Source organism: Marmota monax, unplaced genomic scaffold, assembly GCF_021218885.2.
Source record: "Marmota monax isolate L192 unplaced genomic scaffold, Marmota_monax_Labrador192_F-V1.1 WCK01_AAM20220418_F8-fsc00168, whole genome shotgun sequence".
Classification (NCBI taxonomy): Eukaryota; Metazoa; Chordata; class Mammalia; order Rodentia; family Sciuridae; genus Marmota; species Marmota monax.
The window spans coordinates 1,293,523-1,319,066 of record NW_026692492.1 but is presented as its reverse complement, the minus strand read 5'-3'; the positions used below and the strand labels follow the sequence as shown (position 1 = coordinate 1,319,066).

Below are 25,544 nucleotides of genomic sequence, written 5' to 3'. Positions count from 1 at the left end.
ACTGCCTTTTGTCACGTCGGGGTTGTTGGAGGTCCTTGGGGCCACCCAAGCGTCCCCTGGGCATGGCGGGAATCTTTAAAGCAGTGTGGTCACGGAAATGGATGCTTTTTCACATTTCACAGGGTCAGAAGTGGATTGGGGGGGGGGGTGTGCAGAGGGGCGGGGAGGGGACAGGTAGATTCCAGGAGCCAGCGTCTGCAGGGTCACCTCGAAGACCCTTGATTTTATTTTTTTCTGTTTTTTTTTTTTTTTTTTTCCTTTTCGCTCCTCAGTCCTGCGGGATGCCAACCTGTCCTGGGTGGGAGATGGGGGGCGCTGGGTTCTGTTTCTCCCCGGGGAGGGGGGGGGGACCCTCTCTGGCTGGAGGGGACAGGGGACCGGACCGAGGGTGGGGGAGGGGACCGCGCAGCTATACGCGGGTGGTGGAGTGTCCGTGGGGCAGGTTGGTACTGTTCTGCCCCCCGCTGAAGGTGTTGAAGGTGTGCAGCGGCTGCATGCCCGTCAGCGTGTTGGGGATCATGGTGATGGTGTTGGGCGTCATGAGTGGGATGTCGTCCGGGGACCGGCGCAGGGTGAGCGTGTAGTCGGGCGGGCAGGTGAGCCGCAGCGTGTCGTGCGCCTGCAGGGACTCGCACTCGTGGTCGTGGTCGAGCTGCTTCATCTGCAGCGACAGGATCTCCTCGTTCTGGATGTGCGCGATGTCGTTGGCGGCGTTGCGCTGCGGGCTGGGCCGCCGGTGCGTCTCGTGCCGCCTTTTGTCCTTCTTGTAGTAGAGGGCGGCGAAGGCCAGGATGTTGAGGAAGAGCAGCGAGGCCCCCACGGCGATGGTGACGCTCAGCTCGGTGGAGTAGTCGCGCTTGGTCTCGATGAGGACCGTGGTGTCCTCGGGCCCCGTCTTGTGCGAGTCCTTGCTGTGCTTGGGGCTGTTGGCCGGCGTGATGGCCGGGCGCTTGGTGGTGGGCCAGATCTTGGCCGGGGACCTGCGGGTGCCGTAGGGGAACGAGGTCATGTCCGGGGGAGGGACTTTGGTGGTGGTGGACACGTACTGGAAGATCTCGTTCAAGTTGTGCAAGTGGGGGACCAGCTCCAGCCAGAAGGCCACCTTGGTGGCCCGGTAATGATCCCTCACCCGGGGCTTGAGGCCGATGTGCAGGTACAGCTGGTCCTTGGGGTTGTACTTGGACCAGGCCACCTCCTCGAAGCGGTTGGGCTTCGTGTGGATGAACTTGGTGTCCTGGGGCACGGGCTGGTTCGGATCCCTGGGGAGAGAGGAGCAGGGGTTAGCGAAAGGAGGTCACCCTCAAGTGCACGGAGATCTCTGCACGACCCCCCACGTGGGGATCCGTGACAGGGTCATGGCCAGCGATTATCGCCGAGCTCAACCCAGGCACCGTTCTGCTTCCATCCAAGGTGCGTCTACCATTTTGAAACCAAAGGTAAGTCCCTCTTGGTCTGAAGGATAATCGTCCCCCACAATTTCCCTGCTTTTGCAATGCATGCAATTTCTTTCAGTGAAGGAAGTGGACAATTCCATGCCTCGAGGCGAATTTGGTATTTCAAATCTATTTGAATGGTCCATCTCAAACCAGGGGTCATTTGTCCCATAGGGACAACGGACAGCGCTTGGAAATATTTTTTTTTTGGGGAGTGTGTTCCTCCATGGGGTATAGGTCAGGAGTGGCGCTAAACATCTCCAGGGAACACTGGAGACACCACCTTAAAAAAATAATTACATAAATGCATAAAAGCTATCCCCCGATGTGGACAGGAGGGACGGAGAGGATTCTGGATTTCCGAGGCTACTCTGGCTGACCCAGTGAGCACTATCTCAATCAAGAAGGGACATTGAAGTCCTTGGACAGATGCTGGGATTTTAGCACGGAACATCAAATAAAAATGTGCATTGCTATTGCATAAACGGCTCGGACACAGACAGGCACCATATTGCTGTTTCTGTTTGAAAGGGGACCATGATAGTATGGGACACCCGTTGAGGACGGAGTCAGGAAATGACCAGGAAACAGTTTTCGTGTTTTCTAGAGCCCTGCACACCGTGAGCAAGTTTTTGACCCCACCTGGCCCTCCCTCAGTCTCCCACACTGTGGGCACAATGATCACCCTTGGAGGTGACAGATGAAGGTGAAGAATAGCAATGAGACTCTTGTCACAACGGAGAATTCAAGAAATATTATTGATCATCTTCCAATACGATTATTGGAATACCTGAGCGATGGCCAGGGAAGGAAGGCTCTCAGGCCACCTTATTGTAGACCAGACTCTATCCTGTGTTTACTGTATACAGTGTGCACAAGAATATTGCATATTGTATGCTCTGTACCACAGTATATGCCACCTGTATACTCTAAGTGGCATACAATATACCTTTATATAGTGTACCACAATGTTCAGGTTTGGATATGAGGTGTCGCCCAATGCTCATGTGTCAGACAACGAAAAAAATGTTCATAGGTGAAATATTTGCACTATGATAACCTTGATCTAAATAGTGGATTAATCCACTGATGTGGATTAAGTGGGTGGTGACTGTAGGCAGGTGCGGTGTGGCTGGAGGAGGGGGTCCCTGGACTGTGCCTTTGGGGTCTCTGTCCTGTCCCTGGTGAGCAGAGCTCTCTCTGCTCCCTGGTGCCCTGTCCTGAGCTGCTCTCCTCCTCCAGGCCCTGCCGCCATCTTGTTCTGCCTCCCCTTGGGCCAGAGCCATGGAACCAGTTGTGTATGGACTGAGACATCTGATACCATGAACTCCAAGAAAACTTTAAATTGTTCTTATTGTGTATTTTGGTCACAGCAACAGAAAAGTCGAATAAAACACACTATATCCTGTTTACTAAACGCCAACTGTATACAGTGCATATGTGTGTCTATGCATATTTGTATGCATATATGCAAACATGTATATCTCTATCTCCATATATCATGAATTTTCTTACCTACTTAGCAACATTCACATGTTTGAAAAATCAGCCAGTTCGGATCCATTATATTTTTCTTTCTGCGTGTTTTTGGGAAGATGTCTGCTTCGATGTGACACCTCATGTGTCTTTTATGTATCTTGCAAAATAAATTTCAAGTCTTTTTCCATTAAATTGGGATCTGCCAGGAAAAGGCTGGGCCTCTCTTTTTTATTGTTGCCCCAAGACATGAAAAGGGGTAAAGATGCCTCCTCTTCCCCGCTCAGTGTGAGTTTGCCACCCGGCGTCTATTAGATAGAGAGCTTTTATGAAGCGCCGAGCCACCAGGACAAACAGTGCTCTGTCTGCGGGGCTCGCGGGCTCTGCGGCGAGGAACTCAGTGCATGTTTCAAAGGTAAAGAAAAACACATTTATTTTGTTCTCAAAGAATAGGCCAGAGGATTTGCAAAACCCAGATAAGCCGGCTTCAGCCCGATACCATCTAGCTATTAAAGGTCTCGGAGAGGCACAGGCAGGGTCTGTGAAACCGCCATCAACTCTCAGAGCTCAGCAAACCCGGGGCCATCTCCCCGCTCAGAGGCTCCAGAGACGGCATTAGGCCAGTGGAGAACCAGAGGCTCATATTTCCCAATTTCTCCTTCTGCATCCAAAACGCTTGAATTTCCAAGAGGAAAAAATCAAAAGATCAGACCCATGGAGCCCAGATACAATCTCGACAGCAAACATCCAGAGCATTTCCGCGGTCAGAGAGGGACGCTGTGGTCTGGGGTCCATACATCAGCCTGGCCTCCTCTCAGCTCAGCTGGGCAGGAGGCTGTGCTGGCCCTTTAAAAAAGATCCATGCAGCAGCTGTCCTCCACCAGGTGGCTCAGTAACTCCTCCCGGACACCAGGGGGCGATGTCGGCTCAGCCTGAAATACCTCCTGGACCCCAAAATAATCCCCACAGAGAGATGGCAGCTGACCCCCTCCAAAGAGATGCATGGGTTTGTGGCTTTGGGTGGCCACTCTAGAAAGATCTTCCCATTCTCGAATTGCAAAAGCACTTAAAGTCTTTCATGAGGGAGGGGGGTGTGTAGTTTGCTGGGGTCCACACCTCATCCCCTACCCCTTTATTTTGTTCTGAGGATGGACCCCAGGGGCTTTGGGCATGCCAGGCAGGTGGTCTACCACAGGTCTGAGGACCTACTATGTGATTCAGTATAAAAAAAAAAGAGCAAACCGGGTGCAGGGGTGCACGCCTGTCCTCCCCATGACTTGGAAGGCTGAGGCAGGAGGATTGCAAGTTGGAGGCCAGCCTCAGCAAATTAGCGAAGCCCTGTCTCTAATTTTAAAAATTAATTAATTAAAAGGGAAAAAATGTAGGATTGGCTATGGCCATTTTGGTCCCAACCAGTGTTTTTAGATTTATAGCTTCACCAGGACCTCATTTCTCACTTCTGCTAGAAGCACCAACTGTGTCATATATTTTATTATTATTATCATTATTTTTGGAGTGGGGGACTGGGGATTGCACTCAGGGGCACTCGACCCCTGAGCCCCGTCCCCAGCCCTATTTTGCATTTTATTTAGAGACAGGGTCTCACTGAGTTGCTCAGGGCTTCGCTTTGGCTGAGGCTGGCTTTGACCTCGCCATCCTCCTGCCTCAGCCTCCCAAGCAGCTGGGATCACAAGTGTGTGCCCAACAGTTTAAGAAGCCTTCCCTCCTCTTTGCACACAAGAAATGAAGTGTCCTTCCAACTTCTCTGGCATGCATCTTTCCTTTCTTCCTCTTTATTATAATTTTTTTTTTTTTTAAATAGTGAAAGCACCAACCTCATCCTCAGACACATCAGCAGCAGGGACAGCTAATGAGAATTTAATGGCTTTATTTGGGTTTCATTCTTCTTTACTGGTCAATTAAACATATGATAAATGACTCTGACTTTGCCTTTAGGGAAAGCACACAAAGGTGATTTTTGAAACGTGTAAGAGACAAGAAGTAGGCTCTTTTAATGAGGATTAAGATAGGACTTTTTGGTACAAAGTAAATAATAGATGAAACTGCGCAGGGTGGCATAGGCCTGTAATCCAAGAGGCTGGGGAGGCTGAGTCCGGAGGATAGCAAGTTGGAGGCCAGCCTCAACAACTTAGGGAGGCCTTAAGCAACTCAGTGAGGCCCTGTCTCTAAATAAAACACAAAATAGGGCTGGGGAGGTGGCTCAGGGTAAAGTGCTCTGAGTTTGCATTCAATCCGTGGTATCCAAAAAAATAAAATAAAAAAGATGTACTACCTATACCAAAGTATATCTACATCTCTACCTATTTTTGTAGGCAGTTCAGTATATATTTATAAATAAAAATTTGAATATATATTCTATGCATAAAAATATAAAATTGCATCTATAGTGTTAAAAAGATAAATACTGAATATAATAAAGTACAAGTGCATGTCTATTTATTATCTATTATCGTCTATCTATACATTTATGACATAGAAAAATCTTGGTGGCCATCTGTGATTTCTATATCCACGGATTCAAGCAATCACGAGTAAAAATAATTTGGAAGAAAACCTGTGTTTTGGGGCTGGGATCGTGGCTCAGAGGTAGAGCGCTCGCCTCGCACGTGAGAGGCCCTGGGTTCGATCCTCAGCACCACATAAAAACAAATAAATAAAATAAAGATACTGTGTCCAACTACAGCCAAAAAATAAATATTTAAAAAGAGAACCTGGGTGTTTGCAGAATTTTCCGTCATTATATCTGTCATCCAGAAAATATTTAAAGGGCATCAGACAATGTGGACAGGTTGCATGTCGATATTGTGTCAATTTATAAAAGGGACTTGGGGGGGGCGGGTCTTCAGAATCTGCTCATTGTGGGGGGGATTCCTGCAATGAACTTTCTATAAGAGAGATGGATATATAAATTTGTGTGTGTGTGTGTGTTTGTGAGTTTGTGTGTATGCACACACACATCTACATATGTTTATATAGGCATATATAGGCACCCACATGTATACACAACAGACATCTAAATCACATACAGTCACATATGTCTACTCAATACATAAAGATACAGAAAACCTATGTTGATACACCTTTGTAATTATCACAAGGTTTACTTCGTTCCTGGGTTTAAGTATCTCGATCCACCTTGAAAACAAGATTCTAAAATATCAGTAAGGTCAGTTGCCAACGTGACCGACACGTTTCAAAGAATCCTTTTATTTAACAAAAGAGATCAGGTCAGGGCTAGGTTTGAAATTCTGCCGTCAGCTCAGAAATCAATAATCAAAAATCTGCCAATCCTGCACCAGCAAGCACAAATTGGAGGACTTTTCAATAAGCACCAAGCACTCTCAGGTAGAATATATAGAGAATTATGTAAATATACCGATATGAGAAAAAAATGTAAAATATAAATAAATAGATACATAGATATAGTGCCAGAGATTGGTTGAATCCAGGGGTGCTTAACCACCGAGCCACACCCCCAGCCCTTTTAAATTTTCACTTTGGGATAGAGTCTGGTAAGTGGCTCAGGGCCTCGCTAAGTGGTTGAGGCCGTGGCCTCCCATTTGCAATCCTCCTCCCTCAGCCTCTGGTGCTGCTAGGATGACAGGCGTGCACTACCACGCTGGGGATCATATTGCACAAGTCAAGGAAATGATTTGGGGGTGCGGGTGTGAGAAGGAGTCGAGCCGAGGAGGAGGAGGAGGAGGGGGAGGAGGAGGAGGAGGCACCTACCCGGTTTTGGCGAAGTTGGTCCAGTAGGTCATGACCACGGCGCTCAGCATGACGTCGTTCTTGGAGAAGTTGCAGCTGAAGAGCTCCGTGGGCCCGATCATGGGGATCCCGAAGACGTAGGGGACCTCGTCGCCGTGGGCCGAGTCGGCCCAGCTGGGCTTCATCTCGCTCTGGCAGTGGTGGTAGAAGGCGTAGAAGTAGGTGGGCGAGCCGTACTGCGCGTGCAGGTCGGCGGTGGCCACGGCGGGGGCCACCCACTGGTGGTCGGTGAAGAGGGCCACCAGGGTCTTCCTGCGCGTCTCGGGGTTCTCCTTGTCGGCCCAGTCGGTGTACATGAACTTGATGGTCTCGCGCAGCGTGTCCTTGCCCTCGGGGTAGCCGTACAGGTTGTCGACGAAGTTGGACACGGAGAAGTCGAAGTCGTTGGGGGTCACCCCGTCCTCGTTGTCCACGATGCCGTCCACGAACTTGAGGCCCTCGCCCTGGTTGACGCCCAGCATGATGTCGTAGTTGAGGAACTCGCCCTGCTCCATGAGGATCTGGGGGTCGTCCGGGATCACGTCGCCGTCGATGACGGGGCCGAAGGCGATGTGGTAGGTGGCCGGCGTGATGGCCTGCTGGATGAGCTCCTTGTGGTTCTTGTTGCGCAGGCACTCCACCAGGTCCGTCGTGTCCAGCATGTTGCAGCCCACCTTGTCGGCCAGGAGGCGCGTGTACTTGGCCGGCTGGTAGTTGACGGCCCAGCTGGACAGCGCCGTGCCGCTCTGGATGATGGCCTTCTGGAACAGACCTGCGGGGGCGAGCACAGAGACGCCAGCCAGTGAGAGGGCGCGCGCGGGAGGGAGGTCCCCTTTCTCCGGGCGGCGGAGGAGGACGCTGCTACTGTCCCTGGGGGCGCGCGAACGTTTGCACCCGGCACCACGCAGCGGAGCCCGTGCGCACCGGAGTGAGGACGCACGATGCATCCGCAGAGCTCTGCTGCCGTGGCTTTTCTGCACGGGTATATCTCCAGATTAAAAATATATATATATATAGAAGGGAGAAAAACAATGCAGTTTATCTCTGCACGGTTTCATGGATTCTATTTCATTTTTATGCATTTATTTATTTTTTTGCAGATTTGGCTTCATGCACGTGCGTAACGACGCTCCCTGGTATCCTCCTTCCCCCCCAAACGCATGCTGTGCCCATGCATGAGGTCCAAAGAGCTTGCATCTCTCACAAGCAGGACTTCAGGACTGCGCTGGAGAAAAAATTAAAATAATAAAAATAAAAATAAAATGATAATAATGAAGACACCGGAATCTGATTCAGAGCGAGAATTCAGGGGAGCATGTGCGTTGCTGTCTTTGGTTGAAAGATATTAGGCTTTTATATTTCTCATGGAATAAATAAATGAGCTACGCTTGCAGAAATCTTCCATGGGTCTCCAACTATCTTTTTTTTCTTTTTAATTGATCCACTCGTTTCCATGCAAAACTGAGTTTTGTGAGGTTTGTTTTGTCCCATCAGAAATAAAAAAATGCCTGACCCCGAGGCAAATTTGGAAAGGCCTGGGCAGTTGCAGGAGCAGAATTCTAGGTGCGCTCAGCTCTCCGTGCAGCGGGAGGGACGGAGCTGTGACCAGGTGCGGAGGTGCATGCCCTGTGGGTTTTGAAGGACAAGGAAGCCATCAAAGAGTGCGGGGATATGATGGCTGTCAGGAGGATGAGGTTGGAAAGGTTGGACGACTGCGCGGAGATGACATGGGATTGCGGCGTGAAGCTGCCTAATGTGTCACTCAAAGGCACCTGGGGACCCCTTTCTGTCAGGAATGCACACTGCGATGGACTGCACTGACTCGAGTGTTTGCCTCTCAAGAGCAACGTGTTCGAGAGCCCTGGAGGAAAATCATGTGTCATTATTTGACCAATTCGAGGCATTTATAAGTTAAAACGAGAAGTTAAAAATGCTACGAGAGCCGGACCTGGTGGTGCACACTTGGGATCCCAGCAGCCCCAGAGGCTGAGGCAGGAGGATCGTGAGGCCAAAGCCAGCCTCCGCCAAAGGGAGGCCCTCAGCAACTCAGGGAGACCCTGTCTCTAAATAAAATGCAAAATAGGGCTGGGGACGGGGCTCAGGGGTCGAGGGTCCCCGAGTTCAATCCCTGGTATGCACCTTCCCGAAAAAAGGTGATCTGTGAATTTGTATTTGTCACTATTTAAGGATAATAAATGCCATTTTACATAAGGGACTGAGGATAGGACAGTTTCGACATATGCAAATAGGGCTCCCCTAGATAGTGACAGAGGACTGTCATTGGACCAAGTGCTCCTGCAGATCCCCCCGCCCTCCCCGCCCCGGGGGTCACCTTCATATTACCTTCCGAGTAGTGAGACAAGGTCAGGAGGCTCACGCAGGAAGCTCCGGCCCCTGAGCCGAAGATGGTCACTCTCTTGGGATCCCCTCCGAAGGCTCCCACATTCTCCTCGATCCACCGCAGGGCCTGGATCTGGTCCAGGAGCCCGTAGTTGCCCTTGGCTGCCTGGTCCCCCGTGCTCAGGAAGCCTGCAGGGAGGAGACCCGCCTGTCAATCACAGCAAGCACCTGCGCCCTGTGCATATTGAACACTTTTTTTTTTTTAAGGTATTGTTGATTGCATTGTTTCTGTGAAGGGTCTGCTCAGATCCTTAGTTCAGTTATTGACGGGGTTATTTACTTTTTTTTTTTTTTGGTGTTACCTCTGGGAGTTAGAGAAATGCAAATTCAAAGTACAGGGAGATTTCGTCTCACCCAAGTCAGAATGGCAATTGGGACAATGAATACAAGTAACAATAAATATTGGCGAGGACGTGGGGACAAGGCACACTCATACGTTGCTGGTGGGACTGCAAAATTGGTGCGATCACTCTGGAAGACAGGTTGGAGATTCCTCGGAAAACTGGAAATGGAACCACCATGTGACCCAGCTATCCCACCCCCCAGTTTATACCCAAAGGACTGAAAATCAGCACACTACAGTGGCACAGCCACATCTATGTTTATAGCAGCTCAATTCATAATAGCTAAGCTGTGGAACCCACCTAGGTGTCCCTCGATAGATGAATGGATACAGAAAATGTGGTACACGTACAGGATGGAATAGTACTCAGCCATGAAGAAGAATGGCATTATGGTATTTGCAGGAGACTTACTAAGTGAAATAAGCCAATCCCCAAGAACCCAGGCCAAATGCTTTCTCTGATATGTGTTTACTAATTCACAATAAGGTAGGGGCTTATGGAAGAACAGAGGTGCTTTGGATTAGGCAGAGGGGCGTGAAGGGAGGGGAGGGGTACCGGGTAGGGAGGACAGTAGAATGGATGGGACATTGTGACCCTGGGTGCATATATGACCACGGGAGCAGGGTGATTCTACACGATGTGCATCCAGAAGGAGGAGAAGTGACACTCCATCTATGTAGGACGTGTCCAAGTGCCGTCCACCGTCACGGAGAGCTAATCAGAACAGATCGTTTCAGATAAATGCGAAAAAATCTGGTGCTTTAATCACACTCCAAACCCTCAACTCCTGTTCACATCTCCCCAACTGTCCCCCCCGATATCAGGAAAGGTCGCTCTTAACATTTAAAACAAGGAGGATTCTCTCAGGGGACAGTTTAGATTTTGCTAAAGACCGTCACATGGCCAACTCCCCCTTGGGAGATGCAGACCAGGCAAATTTGGCCTGTGTCACAGCAGGACCATCAGCGACCCTGTCTCCTTCCCCATTTTCTTGAACACTGCAAAACAATTCGACCTGGAAAAAAAAAAAAAAAGTGTCTCTCCCGTGATGTATTCAGGTCACTTCACGTCAAGATGGAGAGTTACCTTGGCAGAAGCAAAAATCACGCATCTTTTTTTTTTCCCCTAAAGCATCCTGCGTGTTTAATTAGTTGCACGGACGGTCACTCAGAGGCGTCCACTGCCTGAGATTTTTCCAAATGGAACAAACCAAGGACCAGGAAGCCGCTGGATGAAGAGTGTCTAAAACTGCAAATCACCCTCTGTCCAGCAGGAGGCGCACACGGACGCCCCACCTCGTCTTCCTGCAGGGATGTTTTTTTCTTTGCACCCGAGGGAACCTCACTCTCCTGGTCAGAGGGGGTTAGGAACTCCCCCGGAGCAAGACAGCTGCCAAGGTCAGCATGGAAACAAGGTCACACAGAAGCAAATGTGTCTGGCGCATTCTGGGGCAGATGAGCTGGGGTTCCAGGGGACGCTGGGACCTGGAGCCATTACTCATTAGTGTTTAATGAGCAATTATTTAAATAGTTTAAATGAGCAATTACTCATTAGTGTTTCCGGGCAGGGAGGTGTCCTGCAATGTCACAGCGTCATCACGGACATGTTTTGCACAATGCTTAAAAAAAAAAAAAAAAGAATTGTGCAGGGGTGTATTGAAGGGTTAGAAAGGGGAGGGGACACTCTCGAGGGACAGAGGGCTCCTCTCACAGAGGACAGGGACAGCGTGCCCCTCCTGTCCTCCAGTTCTATTGGGGTCCCAGGGAAGTTCCCAGAGCCCCTCCCAGGTCCCCTCCTGACTTTGACGGACAGCAGGGTGACCTCCGACTCTCCAGTCCCCAGGGCCATGGCCACTCTGGGTCACCCTGGCCCCTGCTGCCTGGTTCTCAGTGGAACCTGTTCTTGCAGATTTTAGGGTTGGAGGAAGGATCCTCGTCCCCCTGGGTCCTGTGACCTGGTCTGCGTCAGGGTCCCAGAAGTCCCCCCTTCAGGGTCACCTGGCTCCTCTTAGGGACATGGTTTCCCGCCTGCATGTCCCCTGCAGGTCACAGGTGGTGTGTGAGGAAGGTGCCCGGAGGCTGTGCCCAGAGGCCAGGCAGGGCTGCAGGTCCAGGGCTTCTGGGAAGGAAGCTGTGGGGTCAGCACCGGGGGCCGCTGATAGACAGGAAGGGACTGTGCTGAGATGCCCATGTCCTTATCTGCAGACTCAGGACTGGGTTTGTCGACACGGGGATCCCTGCAGACCTTAGGGCCTCCCTTTGGCTGAGGCTGGCTATAAACTTGGGATCCTCCTGCCTCAGCCTCCACAGCATCTGGGATGACAGTTGTACACCCCTGTTCCCAGCCCCATCAGAGATATTTTGATGCTTATGGATGGAAACCAGCCAGAAGGGTGGGATTGCAAGCCCTCTCTTCTTCCCAAGTCGGTTTTCCAACACACACACACACACACACACACACACACACACACACACACGTGCTATGAACACAGACTCCTTCCCAGGGCTCCAGGGCACAGGGCCAGGCTGTGTCATCTCCGGCTCCACCTCCAGACATGCAAAACCTCACACGATAAATCATTTTTTTGGCTCTTGACCTTATCCGCCTGCCCTATTGCTCTCTGGGCCATTCTAGACGGTGCCTCTGTGGATAGGGCCCTTGCAGAGCACAGCGCCCCCTGCAGGCCAGCCCCAGAGAGGCTTCTGTTCGGTTGCTTTTTGATTTCCCTGCACACAGTAGGCCCGCGCGCTCCAAAGCTTTGCAAAACGGGCAAAGTTTGGAAACTCAGACGTCAGGACTAGGTGGAAGGGGAGTTTCGGGTTATGCAAACGGGGAGGTTTGGGGTGATGGAGTCTCTCCCCATACACTGAAGGATGCATCTCAGGCTACTGGTTGCAAAACGATTTTGCAGAAATGTGATTTGTATTTTTTTATGCAGTCAGGGTCTCAGTGTTCAGTTGAAAACCGACCATGAAGATCAAGACCAAAAATAAAAGGACTGTTTTTTTTAAGTGCTGCATAACTTAGGGAGATTTTTTACTGGAGAATTTTTTGAAGGGTCCCCTGCTCTCATTACATTTATTTTTAATTAGAATCTTGTAAGTTATTTGAACCGAGTTCATATTTTTTTCAACATCCAATTAGATGTGGCCCAGAAGACATAATTGGTGCATGGTTTTTATCTCCTCCTTTTACTTATTTGCACCCCAGTAATTGCAGTGACCGGGGAGGCTGAGGCAGGAGGATCATGAGTTCAAACCCAGCCTGGACCAGTTAGCGAGAGAAAGCTACTCGGTGAGAACGTGTCTCAAAATAAAATATAAAAAGAGCAGGGGCTGCAGCTGGATTCAATCTCCAGTACTGCAAAAAAAAAAAGAAAAAGAAAAAGAAAAAGAAAGAAAGAAAAAAGAAATTAAAAAGAATGCTTTTTTGATTTTTAAAGAAAAAAAGGCAGTCATATTTTTGAACGTTCATACTAGGCAGGATATTGTGAAATGCACACAAGAAAAGATGACTTGCAAAACATTGTTTCATGAATATTACATGATTCTCATAAATCCTTTAACAGGGGCTCATTCCAAACACATTGTTCTCTTGTTATCCCAGCGGCTCAGGAGGCTGAGGCAGGAGGATCATGAGTTCAAAGCCAGCCTCAGCCAAAGCGAGGCCCGAAGCAACTCCGTGAGACCCTGTCTCTAAATAAAATGCAAAATAGGGCTGGGGAGGGGGCTCAGGGGTCGAGTGCCCTGAGTTCAATCCCTGGTATCTACCCAAGCCCCCCAAGAAAAGCAGATGAGGTTAGCAAAGCTCCTTTAATGTGTGACTTTGAATGAGGTGATGGGTATCAAAGTACTTCACCTTTTGCAAAACCGCATAAAACTCGAGTTGTGATCATCATGTGCAGGAAAATTTACTAAGGACTTGGGCGTAAATAGCTGATAGCACAGATGTATCAAATTATCCCACTGCACCCCATACCTGGGTGCAATTACTAGGTGCTCATTTAAAATGTATATATATATATATTGAATATGTAGATTGAATATTGAATATATATATATATATATATATATATATATATATATATATATGCATATATCGAATGTTGATAATATGTTCATATTTACATTCTCTTTAGCTCAAGGTCCAGTCACCTCGTTTGAAGAGGGACAATTGAGCCAAGAGTTTGGGGAGTGTAAGAAATGCCCGTTGAACAAGCCACATTTAAAAGCGGTTCTTGTTCAAATCTACACCTCTGTTGCGTTTTTTTTTTACCCCCTAGGACAGCCGCACAACCCAGTCTCATTTTCCGCCCATCAGAAGTCTCAAGGTTACCCAAGCCAAGCGTCAAGGTGAGGAGGAGCTTAAAATAGAGATTCTAGACAAAATTGTTCAGTGCTCTTCCTGGACACTAAATCTTAGGACACACAACGGCCTCCCTTGGCTGCACTGGAAATGAAAGAGAGGAGAGAGAGAGAGAGAGAGAGAGAGAGAGAGAGAGAGAGAGAGAGAGAGAGAGAAAGAGAGAGAGACCTCCTGTGTTTCTTTGGTCACCAACCCCAAAACTGGGCTTCATAAGAAGAGAGAAAAGAAAGAAAATGGTTTTCTATTTCCAGAAATAAACATCTCACCAGCAAATGCCTCTGTACCTCTCTCTCTCTCTCTCTCTCTCTCTCTCTCTCTCTCTCTCTCCTACTTCATCTGCCAGAAATCACAAAGTCAGACGGGTGCTCAACTTGAGCCCCCATATTCTCGGTTATTTGGGGGGAAATGAGAGGTACTGGGTGTTGTATTCTTGGGCCGCCTCAAACTGTCTTCGAACGGGGCCAAACTGTTTTTGTAAATGGCACAAAAATGTCTAGTCATATCTACTTGTCACCTGAGTTTGCCCTTTTACCAAAGAAAAAAAGAGCAAAGAGAAACACTTTCTGGTAGTTTTTTTTTTTTTTAATGGACGAAAGAAAGATTATTATTATCCGCATTCACTCTTCCGTCGCATTCTTTTTTACGGCTGAGTAGTATTCCATATGGAACCACATTTTATTGATCTAGTCACTGGGTGATAGATGCCCATTCCTTAGCTATTTAAACCACATGTGTATATGAGTGTGATTTATTTGAAATTGTCTACACTCACAATTCTCTATAAGTTATCACTGGTTCCTATTTTAAATTTCTTTTTCTTATCCACGACCCTATGTTCCGGTCCACCACTTTCCTCATGGTGAAGTTCTATATCCTCGTCCTTCGAAATGGCTTTCATGTGGGTCATGCAGTGAGAATAAGAAGCTCGGCCGACACCTAAAACCCTGGGCCTCTCGCCTGGTCATTGACAAAGATCTTTTCACCCTTCCACGGTGCCCCTGAAATTGAGGTTCCTTTCAGTGACCAGCATTTTGAGGATTCTGGCTTACGTTGATGGACGATCACACCCTGGAGTCTCTAAGAACTGGGAGGCAGTAAATAGCTCAAGAGGAACTTTTTTTCACAGATTTTCACTGAGGTGCTTAGAGCCTTGCTAAGTAGCTGAGGCTGGTTTGACCTCACGATCCTCCTGCCTCAGCCTCCTGAGCCAGTGGAGTGACAGGTGGGCTGCACTGTGCCCGGCTCCCTGGCTTCATTAGGGCCGTGCTACCCCTTGTTGGCAAAAGTGCTCTGAAAGTCACATCGGATCCCGGAGGAAGGTCCACGTCAATCAGTTGTCTTAGAGAATGATTGACAGGTGAATGGCGGTGGCCACCAATCCCGCTGCTGATGCAGAACACGCTCCACCTTGGTCCAGCTGACGTTTTGCAAAACACGCTTCCTAGGTCCGGACTGCCACTCTTCACAAATGCGTGGTTTCTAGAATTTTCCATTGCTTCTGTCTCTGGGACCTGAAATGCCATTTCCCATGAGCGATTTTGTGCATCCTGCAAAATCCAGCAGATTCAGGGGAGATGATTGGCAGGTGTGCACCCCCTTGCCTGCCCCGGGGGTTCTGTTATTTAGCCGTATTCAGAGGTGCGCCCGTGGGCTCTGATGCAACCAGGTGTGGTTTCCCTCGGGGTCTTGGGATGAACCGTGCGGTACAGGTTTCAGGGTTTCGCACTGCTGCATTTGGGTGTTGGTATCTCTCCTATTTCGGATTTCCTGCATGCACCCAGGCGGCAGCTGAATTATTAACAATGTTTCCTTTTGTTAAAGGATCTCTCCTCCTGCGCTATGGGCATTGTACATTCAGAGACAAGAAGATACATTGTTTCAGCCTCGGGAGGTCAGGAAATGCAAAATGCAAATCTGATTGCAACCAAAGCAAGAAGACGGCATCCCCCGTGCAATCCAGGACTCAGTCCCCCGTCCAGGGGACCAGGGCATCCGAAGGAGGCTGCTCCTCACCCTCTGTGCTTCCCCCAGCGCCAACCTGACGGCCATTCCCGCCTGGGTCTTGCAGCTGGGCCCTGGGTCCCCTTCCCACTCCCCCGAGGGGTGACCTTGGCCGCTCAGCTCTTCTGCCTCCACCTGAAACTCCAGTGTCCCAACCTCAGCTGAGACGGCCTCACCCCCTCCACTGGGGCTTCACCCCTGAGGTCCCCGTGGCGTCACGGCCACCTGTGTCCAGTTCCCTGGAGAAACATGGCCATAGGCACATGCATCCTGGCCTCCGTTTGAAGAATCCCTGGGAATTGAGGGAAGTGTCCCTGAAAGTTCATGTGAGAGACGATGCAGAAAGCTTAGAGATGAAATGACTGGGTTACAAGAGGTGTAGACTAATAGTGGATTAATCCACTTGGATGGACTCACTGGGTGGTGACTGCAGCAGGTGGGGTGTGGCTGGAGGAGGGGGTCCCTGGGCTGTGCCTTTGGGGTCTCTGTCCTGTCCCTGGTGAGCAGAGCTCTCTCTGCTCCCTGGTGCCCTGTCCTGAGCTGCTCTCCTCCCCCAGGCCCTGCCGCCATTTTGTTCTGCTCCCCTTGGGCCAGAGCCACGGAGTTAGCCCACCATGGACTGGACCTCAGAAACCAAGAGCCAGAATAAATCTGTCTTCCTTTTAAGTCATGGTATTAGTTATGTATCAGAGCAACAAGAAATCAACTGACATAATAGCAGGTAATTATTGGGACAGACCAGTTAAAAAAAAATGGAAAGAGATAAAATCATTATCCTCAAGGAAATCTATTCCAAATAGGGAGGTGTCAGGAGAAGTCAAAATGTCACTGTGGAAGTCACAGTCATAACATGAATAATAATCAAAGAGATTGATGATTAATCATGCATCAGAATTTAAGGAATTACGGAATTGAAGGAAATTTTGAGAGATGACCTTCAGGTTGAAAGTCCAGATAAGAGAACTTTCGTACAATTTCTATAAGAATAAAGGAATAGAAATGTACTTCTTGGAATAATGGATCCCCAGGGCAGGTGTAGCAACATCAGGTAACAAAAGGAAGAAAACAAATTAGACCACGAGACATAGGGTAATGAGGTCAGGAAGATGCCTTTGAAATGATAAAAGAGCAAAGAACTAATATTGAATAAGCTTATCCAGTGCCCTTAAAAGACTCATAAATGTGAAATTTTAAAACATGAAAGACAGAAAAATTGTACAAGTCTTCTTGGGGGGAAAAAGAGTGGAAGAACCAGTATTGAATAGGAGTCATATAGACAGAATGCCCTGAATTCAAATCCCAGCACTTTAAAGCAACCGAAAGAGAAAACAAATGCGATAACAAACAACAAGCAAAAAAACAAAGGGTAAGATTGACACCAAACTTTGCACGAGCTGCACAGGATACTAGTAGAGATAGGAGCAATGTGTCTAAAGCTTGGGGAGAAACGACCCTGAACTTCATCTTTACACCTGACTCAATGTTTATGAAATTGAGGAGGCAGAAAAAAGGAAAAAGTCAGTTACACTGAGGGTCTCATTTCACCAAATGGAGGTTTACTCTGAAAATCTTCTTGGACAAAATACACAGGCACGTCTGCAAATAATCTGAGAAGAATGGTAAAAAAAGATGTGAAGACTAACAGCTATCAATAAGTTAATAACTTTTTAAAAAAAATTAAAAATGGCTAGAGGCTGGGCACAGAGGTGTAAACCTGCAATCCTAGAGGCTTGGGAGGCTGAGGCATGAGGATAGCAAGCTGGAGGCCAGCCTCAGAAACTGAGCAAGGCACTAAGCAACTTAGAAATACCCTTTTTCTAAGTAAAATATACGAAATGGCCTGGGGATGTGGCTAAGAGGTTAAGCACCTCTGGGTTCAATCCCCAGTAACACCCTAAAAAAATAGACAAAAGAAAAATAAATAGATAACAGGCCAGAGGTAGAAGGGTTGGGGTTGGAGAAAGAGGGGTCACAGGCTTGCACATTATTTGACCTGTTTAGGGAATGGCACAAAATTGCCACATTATGCAATAAACCCATAGATATATTCTACATAGTGTGCAAGTTGAAGGAAATCAATATGTACAGAAAGAAGTTTTCTAAATATGCACAAATGTACTTAGAAAACAATAGGAAAAACAAATAGTAGTGTGTGTGTTTGTGTGTGTGTGTGTCTGTGTGTGCATGCACATGTGTGTTCTGTTAAGGAAATCGGAGCAAGAACAAAGAGAGACACTACCACTTAAAATTAGGTCAAACTGTGTGTGTCTGAGCACAGGCAGGAAAATATATTTCTAGAAGCAAAACGGGGTGGCTTTAATAGGTTTATCATGAATCCTGGAAAACAGGAGATGGACGCGGAGAAATAAGTTTTGATTTAACAACTAACTAACATTACAAGAAACGCAAAGGTGTTCGACTAATAAATGGATGAGAAGGACCATCTCACTTTTGAAAGTGAACCGTGCAGGGAGCGATATGTTGGTGTCAAGAGGCAAAAAGAAAGGAATCGAAATAAGTCGAATAGATTGACAAGTTACAGAAACAGAAAGGAGAGAGAGAGAGAGAGAGAGAGAGAGAGAGAGAGAGAGAGAGAGAGAGAGATAATGAATGAATGAGAGACTGGGGGAGACTATAACAAAAGCCCTGAGGCCAGACGGTTTATAGAGCACAGACCCCGACGGCTCTTAGCTCTGCGGCTGCAGCCCGAGGTCCAGGGCTGCTTCCTGCTCCCAGAGGATGCCTTCTCCTGGGTCCTCCACTGTGGAAGGGCAGGGGGCTCTCAGGTCTCTATTATAAGGACCCTGGTCCTTTTTATGGGCTGCACCCTGAGGAGCTCAGCCCCTCCCAGAGCCCCCCCTCCAACACCAGCCCCTGGGGTCTCCATGTAAGAAAATAAGTGAAGACTCTGCATTTCTGGGTAAATTCTTGCAGAAACCAGAGATAAGCATCCTTCTTTATCTTTCTTTCTTTTTTTCTATTTTTGTTCGAGGAATTGAACCCAGTGGTGCTTAACCACTAAGCAACACCCTCAGACCTTTTTATCTTCTTTTTATTTTGAGAAAACGTCTTGCCAAATTGCTTAGGGCCTCAGTTAGTTGCTGAGGCTGGCCTCCAACTTGGGATCCTCCCGCCTCAGCCTCTTTAGATGCTAGGATTATAGACGTGCGTGACCACATTGGGCGGAAATGAGTGGTTTTTTTGTTTGTTTGTTTGTTTGTTTTTTGTCAGTAAGTGGAGCTAGCACCAGAAATAAGGGAAATTACTGCCTCTCGTGTTTTATACCGAATTACCAGAAAGCACAATGAATATATAATGATCCAGAATGTACTGAACCTTACATTTCACCATTAAGTTTAACATGAGAAAGTCCAAGTGGACAATCTAGTACAAGAACCAACTAAAGACAACATTTTGATAATGTCAATAAATAAGGAATAACTACCTGATTTTATGTTATCACATTAAGAATATCACTTCATTTGGTGGCACCTGCCTATAATCCAAGCTACTGAGGAGGCTGAGGCAGGAGGATCGCAAGTTGGAGGCCAGTCTCAGCAACTCAGCAAGACTGCAAGCCATTTAGTGAGACCCTGTCCCAAAATAAAAATATAAAGGGCTGAGTGTGTAGCTCAGTGGTTCATGCATCTTTCTTCGATCCCTGGTGACCAAAAATAAAGAAAAAAGAAAAAAAAATTGGGAGTATAAAAATGTCCAGCCTCTGCAAAAATATTCAGAGCACAGGATGCATTTTTAAATAGGCACCTAAACTGTAGCACACAAAATAGGTGCAAACACTTCTATTTTTTTCGACAAGGCACCTGGGCCCAATATTCCTTCCTGCACCATTTGCAAAAGGTGAATCTGGATTTAACTTTCAGCTTCGGAAACACTTGACTGTGTTAGGATAGAGCTGCAAAGCTTGGGGTTCTATGTAACCCTGGACAGAACGGTCACTTCTCATGTCACCAAAGACACATTATTTAATTTAAAAAAATTTCCAGGTGCAGATGAAGACTGTAAAATCGACAATAAAGACCCCACTGGATATATCACAGTGTTTTAGAAACCGAGTTTTGTAGGAAAAAGAAGGAAATCACACAGAATTCAGAAGCTTACCCCCCTCGGGCGGAAATTGATACAGCAAGAGGCTCAGAGGCAAGGTTGTCCACAGCGAAACCTTATTTTGATTTGCTTTGTGCACAGAAAGATGCACTTTTAATTAATGTTCGATTCCTATAATGATGGCGATTACTCATGTCCACAAAGGGAGCTTTCTTTAATAAGAAAACGGAGCAGCAAAATATTCTAAGAAAGTTGCAAATAGCACAGTTAAAAAAAAAGAGAAAAAAAGAGGCAGATATTTCAAACTAGATGCATCTTTTCTGAGATTTTAGGTCAATCAAAGAAATTTCCAAACACAGGGAAGCATCTTAAATTTCCTGACCCTCCCCATCTGCAAATTTATGTTTGGGGTCAAATCTTAGATGTTTGCAATAATTATCTAAGGAGATGAGCTTGGTTGAGTGCTGCGTGGCGGAGGGTTAAGTCCCAACCTGGAAGAGGTCGAAATCTGTTCTTGCAGATCTGTTGAAGATCCCCCCAAAAAAAAATCCCCAGCGTAAGGACGGCCAGGACTGGTCCCGTGTGAAAGGTGGACTTTCTCATCATTGTGACGAAAGCCTCCCTCTTTCTCCCTAAATCTTCTTTTAAATGTGCTAAACATCATCGGGCACAGCGGTGTGTGCCTGTAATCCCAGCGGCTTGGGAGGCTGAGGCAGGAGGATGGCAAGTTGAAGGCTAGCCTCGGCAGCTTAGGGAGGAACTAAGCAAGTCTGAGGGACCCTGTCTCAAAAATGAAAAATAAAGACGGCTGGGGATGTGGAGAGTCAGGATCTCACTAAGTTGCTTAGGACCTCGCTAAGTTGTGGAGGCTGGCCTCCAGCTTTGGATCCTCCTGCCTCAGCCTCCCGAGCCACTGGGATGACAGGCGTGGGCTGAGGCTCTGGGCAGCTAAATTTTGTTTTTTTTTTTTTTCTTTTTCCTGAGTTGAGATGCTATCGTTGCATATTGATGCTCAAAGGGATCCCAGGGCACATCTTGTCCATCAGAAGCCCACCGTGATTTCTGGGTAATGGCGGCACCTAACTGGAGATGTCCCCGGTCAACCCACAGGCACGTCACCTTGCACACGCGGAGGTCGAGAGCCAACGTCCCAATGCCTTTCTCTACAGCCGACTTCCAAAAATACACCTTGTCCTTGTGACTTGCAATCATAAGGAAGGATGCAGGAGATGCCCACCCCCCTGCCGAGTTCCCAGCTCTCGAAATTAAAATGAGAAAGAAGTGAGTCAGGAAGAAACACGGGAAATAATTGGGTCGACTTTGCAACATCCACCTTTCTGCATGCACCAAAGCAGGGGGAAGCAGGTGACTCCCCTATTTTTAACTACCTGAAGGATCCTGCTGCTGAGACATTAATTTCTTTTAAGCCTCATGCACTACTTAGACCCGCGGCCGACTGCAAAGTCCCTTTCTGGTCTCCACGTTTGGATTCGAGATTCTCCTCCAGCCTCGTTCATTCTCCAATGAGCTCCAATTTCAGAGAGAATTTGGGAGTTAAATCGACGAGCCAAAGCCTGCCTTTGCCATCCATCATGAGTGGGCTCCCTTATAAGAAGCTGATTTCATTGCCTTCAATCAAAGAGCTCAACAGCTATTGCGTTAATGAATTGGGGGAGAAATGGTGGAATTGTAGATTTCCACTCACTAAGTTATCTTAGGTCCTAAAGGGACTTTTATAAAACAAATCTGGATACAGATAAAAGATACAGAGCTCCGGGAGGTGGTGGTGCACACGCCTATCATCCCAGCAGCTCCGGAGGCTGAGGCAGGAGGATGGCAAGTTGGAGGCCGGCCTCAGCAACTTCGTGAGGTCATGGCGAGTTCAAGAGATGCTGTTTCCAAATAAAAAGGGCTGGGGATGGGGCTCGGTGGATAAGGTCCCTGTGGTGCAATCCCTCTAGTCAAGGAAAGAAAAGCATGAGATGCAAACTGCAAATTCCAGAGACGAAGAATTATAACTATGCAAATGAAAATAATGCCATTATTTTAAAAATAGTTTGACATTCAGAGGAGAGAATTAGATCAGGAGGGGAGAAAAAGGCATGTTACTTTGTTCCTGAGAACATAAGATTTCCAGAGAGTAGAGCGATCTTGGAAGGACTTCCTGTGTCCCTTTGCTATGATTGAAATTGGATTAAAAATGCAATTATTCCCCAGTGGCCGATGGATGGAAACCATCTGCTCTTGCCTCATTGTTGGCGACGGATGATGGTGTGGACAATTTAACGTCTGATATTCAAAGGAACAGGAAAGGTAAGATTTGGGCATTGGTGCGTGCGACTGGCTGGCTAGGTGGTTAGCCGGGTCCTTTCTGCAGGGCTGGGGATGGGATACAGGACCTTGTGCAAGCCCATCCTGAACTCCAACCACGGAGCCACATCCCTACCCCTCCATGAGTTCTTCGAAGATAACGTGAAAACCAGCACCTACGTCAGCAGCGGGAAAATAACGACCACTATCGCATTCCACGACATGGAATTTTGAGAAACGATTAAGAGATCATTGAAATAGGGAGGGATCCTTTCTTTAAAAAAAAAAAAAATCATGTGCATATGCTCAATAGTTCCAAGGACCATGAAGACATTTTTTTTTTTTTGCTGCCCCCTCTGTCCTTCTGGAGAAGCAAATCATACCCAGGTGCAGTGTTTCCACGTGGTATATGTTACCCACCCGTTAGGCATCCAGGAGCTGTGTTGGTTATCAGACCAGAGAGGTTGTTTTTCAAGGAAGGTCACCCAGAACCTCGCACTGTCACAGAGGGGTGTCCTTCCACTTATCCTACAGGAATCCCGTTGTTTCACACCGTTACAGCGACTCAGTTTCATGCTTCTCATCTCCGACGGGGCCCAACTTCCAAGTGAAACGCTATCCTAGGTCCACGTGTGCACACGGAAAAATACACAGCACACATCAGGCACGGGACGCTCCGGGGTTTTAGGCATCTACGGGGAAGTCTCAGAAGACATCCTCCAGGTGAAAGGGACCTTTTGCATGTGCAGAATAGAGAATCCCCAGAGAAAACAGTCCAATATTTATGAATACATATAAATCTGAATATATTTAATGCATAAAATATATAGAATTGCATCTAAGTGTTAAAAAGATACGCCGTGAATATAATAAAGTACAAATATATCTATTTATCATCTATTATCGTCTATTTATCTATTTATGACCTAGAAAAAATCTTTGCATCTGTGATTTCCGTATCCACAGATTCCACCAACCATAAAAGAAAATAATTTGGGAAAAAAACCCCGTGTCTCTACAGAATTCTTAGCAACTGTTTAAGAAGCAGTACCGGACACCCGTGTTGGACGCACAGGCTGTACCTCACTGCGAGGCAGATACTGCCACCTAAAAATTTATGCAGAAAAAAAAAAGAGAGAAATATTTGACATTAAAAAGAAAGAAAAGTTTGCAGCCAGGTATGTGCCCTGAATCAGCCACCAAGGGTTCCCACAGTGTCCTTAAAATAGAATCTTGTAAAGTCTGCTGCTCTTCTCCTCCCAACACGGCATAAGAGCCCACAAAATATACTCCTCATTAAAGTGCTACCTGAATTAGTTGGGGAACAAGATCCTTTTAGCAATAATCACAAGCCACAGTGAAAAAAATAATCCAAATTGTGCTTTCTGCTCCTCGGAATCCGGTTGTCCAGAGATGATTAATCTCTGCAAAATTGATATTGGGGACTGGGTGGTTCTCTGTGCTGAGTGTCGTCAGATGGTTGGGCAGTGTCTCTGGTCACCCTCCGTCAGACACCAAAAATGATCCTAGAACTCCAACCTAGAGGGACCATCAGAAATGTGTCCGTAGAGAAGTGACATCTCCTGGTGGAGCATTTAAACTATCAGACATGTAATTATTGAGCATTCTTCAGAAAATGCAAAAAAAAAAAGTTTCATTCCTCTATCTTGGTGTGAAATGCTGCGAGAAAATTCCTATGATTCTCACAGGGTTTGCACAGAAGGACCTAAAGAAAAAGGAAGAGACTCAAATGGGTCAGTAGTGTTTCTGTGATTCGTTGCAGAAATCAATCAAATGGAGAGTGTTACTGTGCAGAGAAGAGAGATGCTCAGAAATCTACCACTAGACCCGGCTCAATGATGCATGTCTGTCATCCCAGCAGCTTGGGAGGCTGAGGCAGGAGGATCGCAAGTTGGAGGCCAGCCTCAGCCAAAGTGAGGCTCTAAGCAACTCAGGGAGACCCTGTCTCTAAATAAAATGCAAAACAGGGCTGGGGATGGGGCTCAGGGGTGGAGTGCCCCTAGGTTCAATCTCCAGTATCCAAAAAAAAAAAAAAGAAAAAGAAAGAAAAGAAAAGAAAAAGAAAGTTACTTCTAAGCAGAGTAACAGCATCAACAATGAAAATGGTAGGATGGGTCTCTGGATCTTCTTTTTAGAAGGACCTCTTTGAAGGCAGATGAGGTCTATCAATGTTGAAATCATGGCTCTTTTGTTGCAAATGAACCAAGGATTCATAGACACGGGGAGCGTTTTTCAAATTGGTGAGGTCTCCTATGTAAACAGCATGAGAAATTCAAGAAAGTTTTTCCAAAATAAGGCGATTATTTAATTATTTAGAGAAAGACGGGTACCCTCAGGAGATTTCGTCTCTGAGAATCCTTTGATATCTGCGACAGGGAGTCCAAGCTGCAGCAGGAGGAGACGGATATTAAGTAAAGACGTTTTTGTGGAAGTAGTCATTTTTCTCAGGATCCTGGTGTTTCTCTGATCGATCTGTTATACCCACCAACATGTGTATGTTTTTTTTTTTTTTTAATAAAATGTCAAATATCAAAGCGACACACATTGAGGAAAAGCGCGCTATATTAAGACCTAGATGACATACATGGCTTTGTGAGGCACGTCTTATTCTTAGACTGAAGGTATTTGCGTTAGTGCTTCAAGGCAAAAATAGAAATGGCTATATTTAAGCGGGAAACGGAATGAATATCCATGCTACCCCAGTTCCCGTCTGGCAGACGCAGGCAAAGAGGAAATTGAAAGGATGTTTTGCAACTTTGCAAGAACAACTTGAACAGGTAAGAAATGAAGAATCATAGAATTCAGACGCATTTAACAGAAAAGACGGAAAACCAGCCGGGCACCGTGTGCACAGCTGTTATCCCAGTGGCTCAGGAGGCTGAGGCAGGAGGATTGCAAGTTCAAAGCCAGCCTCCGCCAATGAGCTACATCTCCTTTTTTTCTCGCTTTTTTAAATTTAATTTTTTAAAGAAATTTTGAGACAGAGACTTCCTAAGCTCCTTAGGGTCTGGCTAAGTAGTTGAGGCTGGCCTCCAACTTGTGATCCTCCTGCCTCAGCCTCCCAACTTGCTGGAATTATTCACCTCTGTCCCTTGGGTTTATTTGCTTTTTTTTTTTTGACTTTTATTTTTACATATTTATGTAATGACAACACACAAAAAAAATCCACCATGAAGCAGTGTTGCTGTGCATTGTTGGTACGCAGTGTGTTAGAACACATTGGGTATCACTTGTACGGTGTGACTTCCCATTGTTACTATGCCATCTGAAAAAATGTCACTCTAAGTTGTACCTGGGGACAGTTCTCTCTGCTCACAATATTTAGTAGATAATTTATATTATTTTTTTTTAAATCCAGGAC

General features: G+C 46.9%; 1 protein-coding gene across 4 annotated transcripts in view; it reads right to left on the bottom strand.

Moving 5' to 3' along the window:
• Window positions 1-292: 292 nt before the first annotated feature.
• The window catches only part of Nlgn4x (neuroligin 4 X-linked), a 189,421-nt gene continuing 164,169 nt past the window's right edge, over window positions 293-25,544 (bottom strand). For 3 of the 4 annotated variants that reach the window (XM_058579030.1, XM_058579032.1, XM_058579031.1), the window contains exons 7-9: window positions 9,021-9,206; window positions 6,660-7,449; window positions 293-1,259 (exon numbers count right to left, since the gene is read on the bottom strand). In XM_058579030.1, coding sequence (XP_058435013.1) covers window positions 410-1,259; window positions 6,660-7,449; window positions 9,021-9,206 — 1,826 coding nt within the window. In that variant the 3' untranslated portion in view covers window positions 293-409. The remainder of the gene's footprint in view (window positions 1,260-6,659; window positions 7,450-9,020; window positions 9,207-25,544) is intronic. The other variant, XM_046443326.2, reaches the window with a different exon arrangement.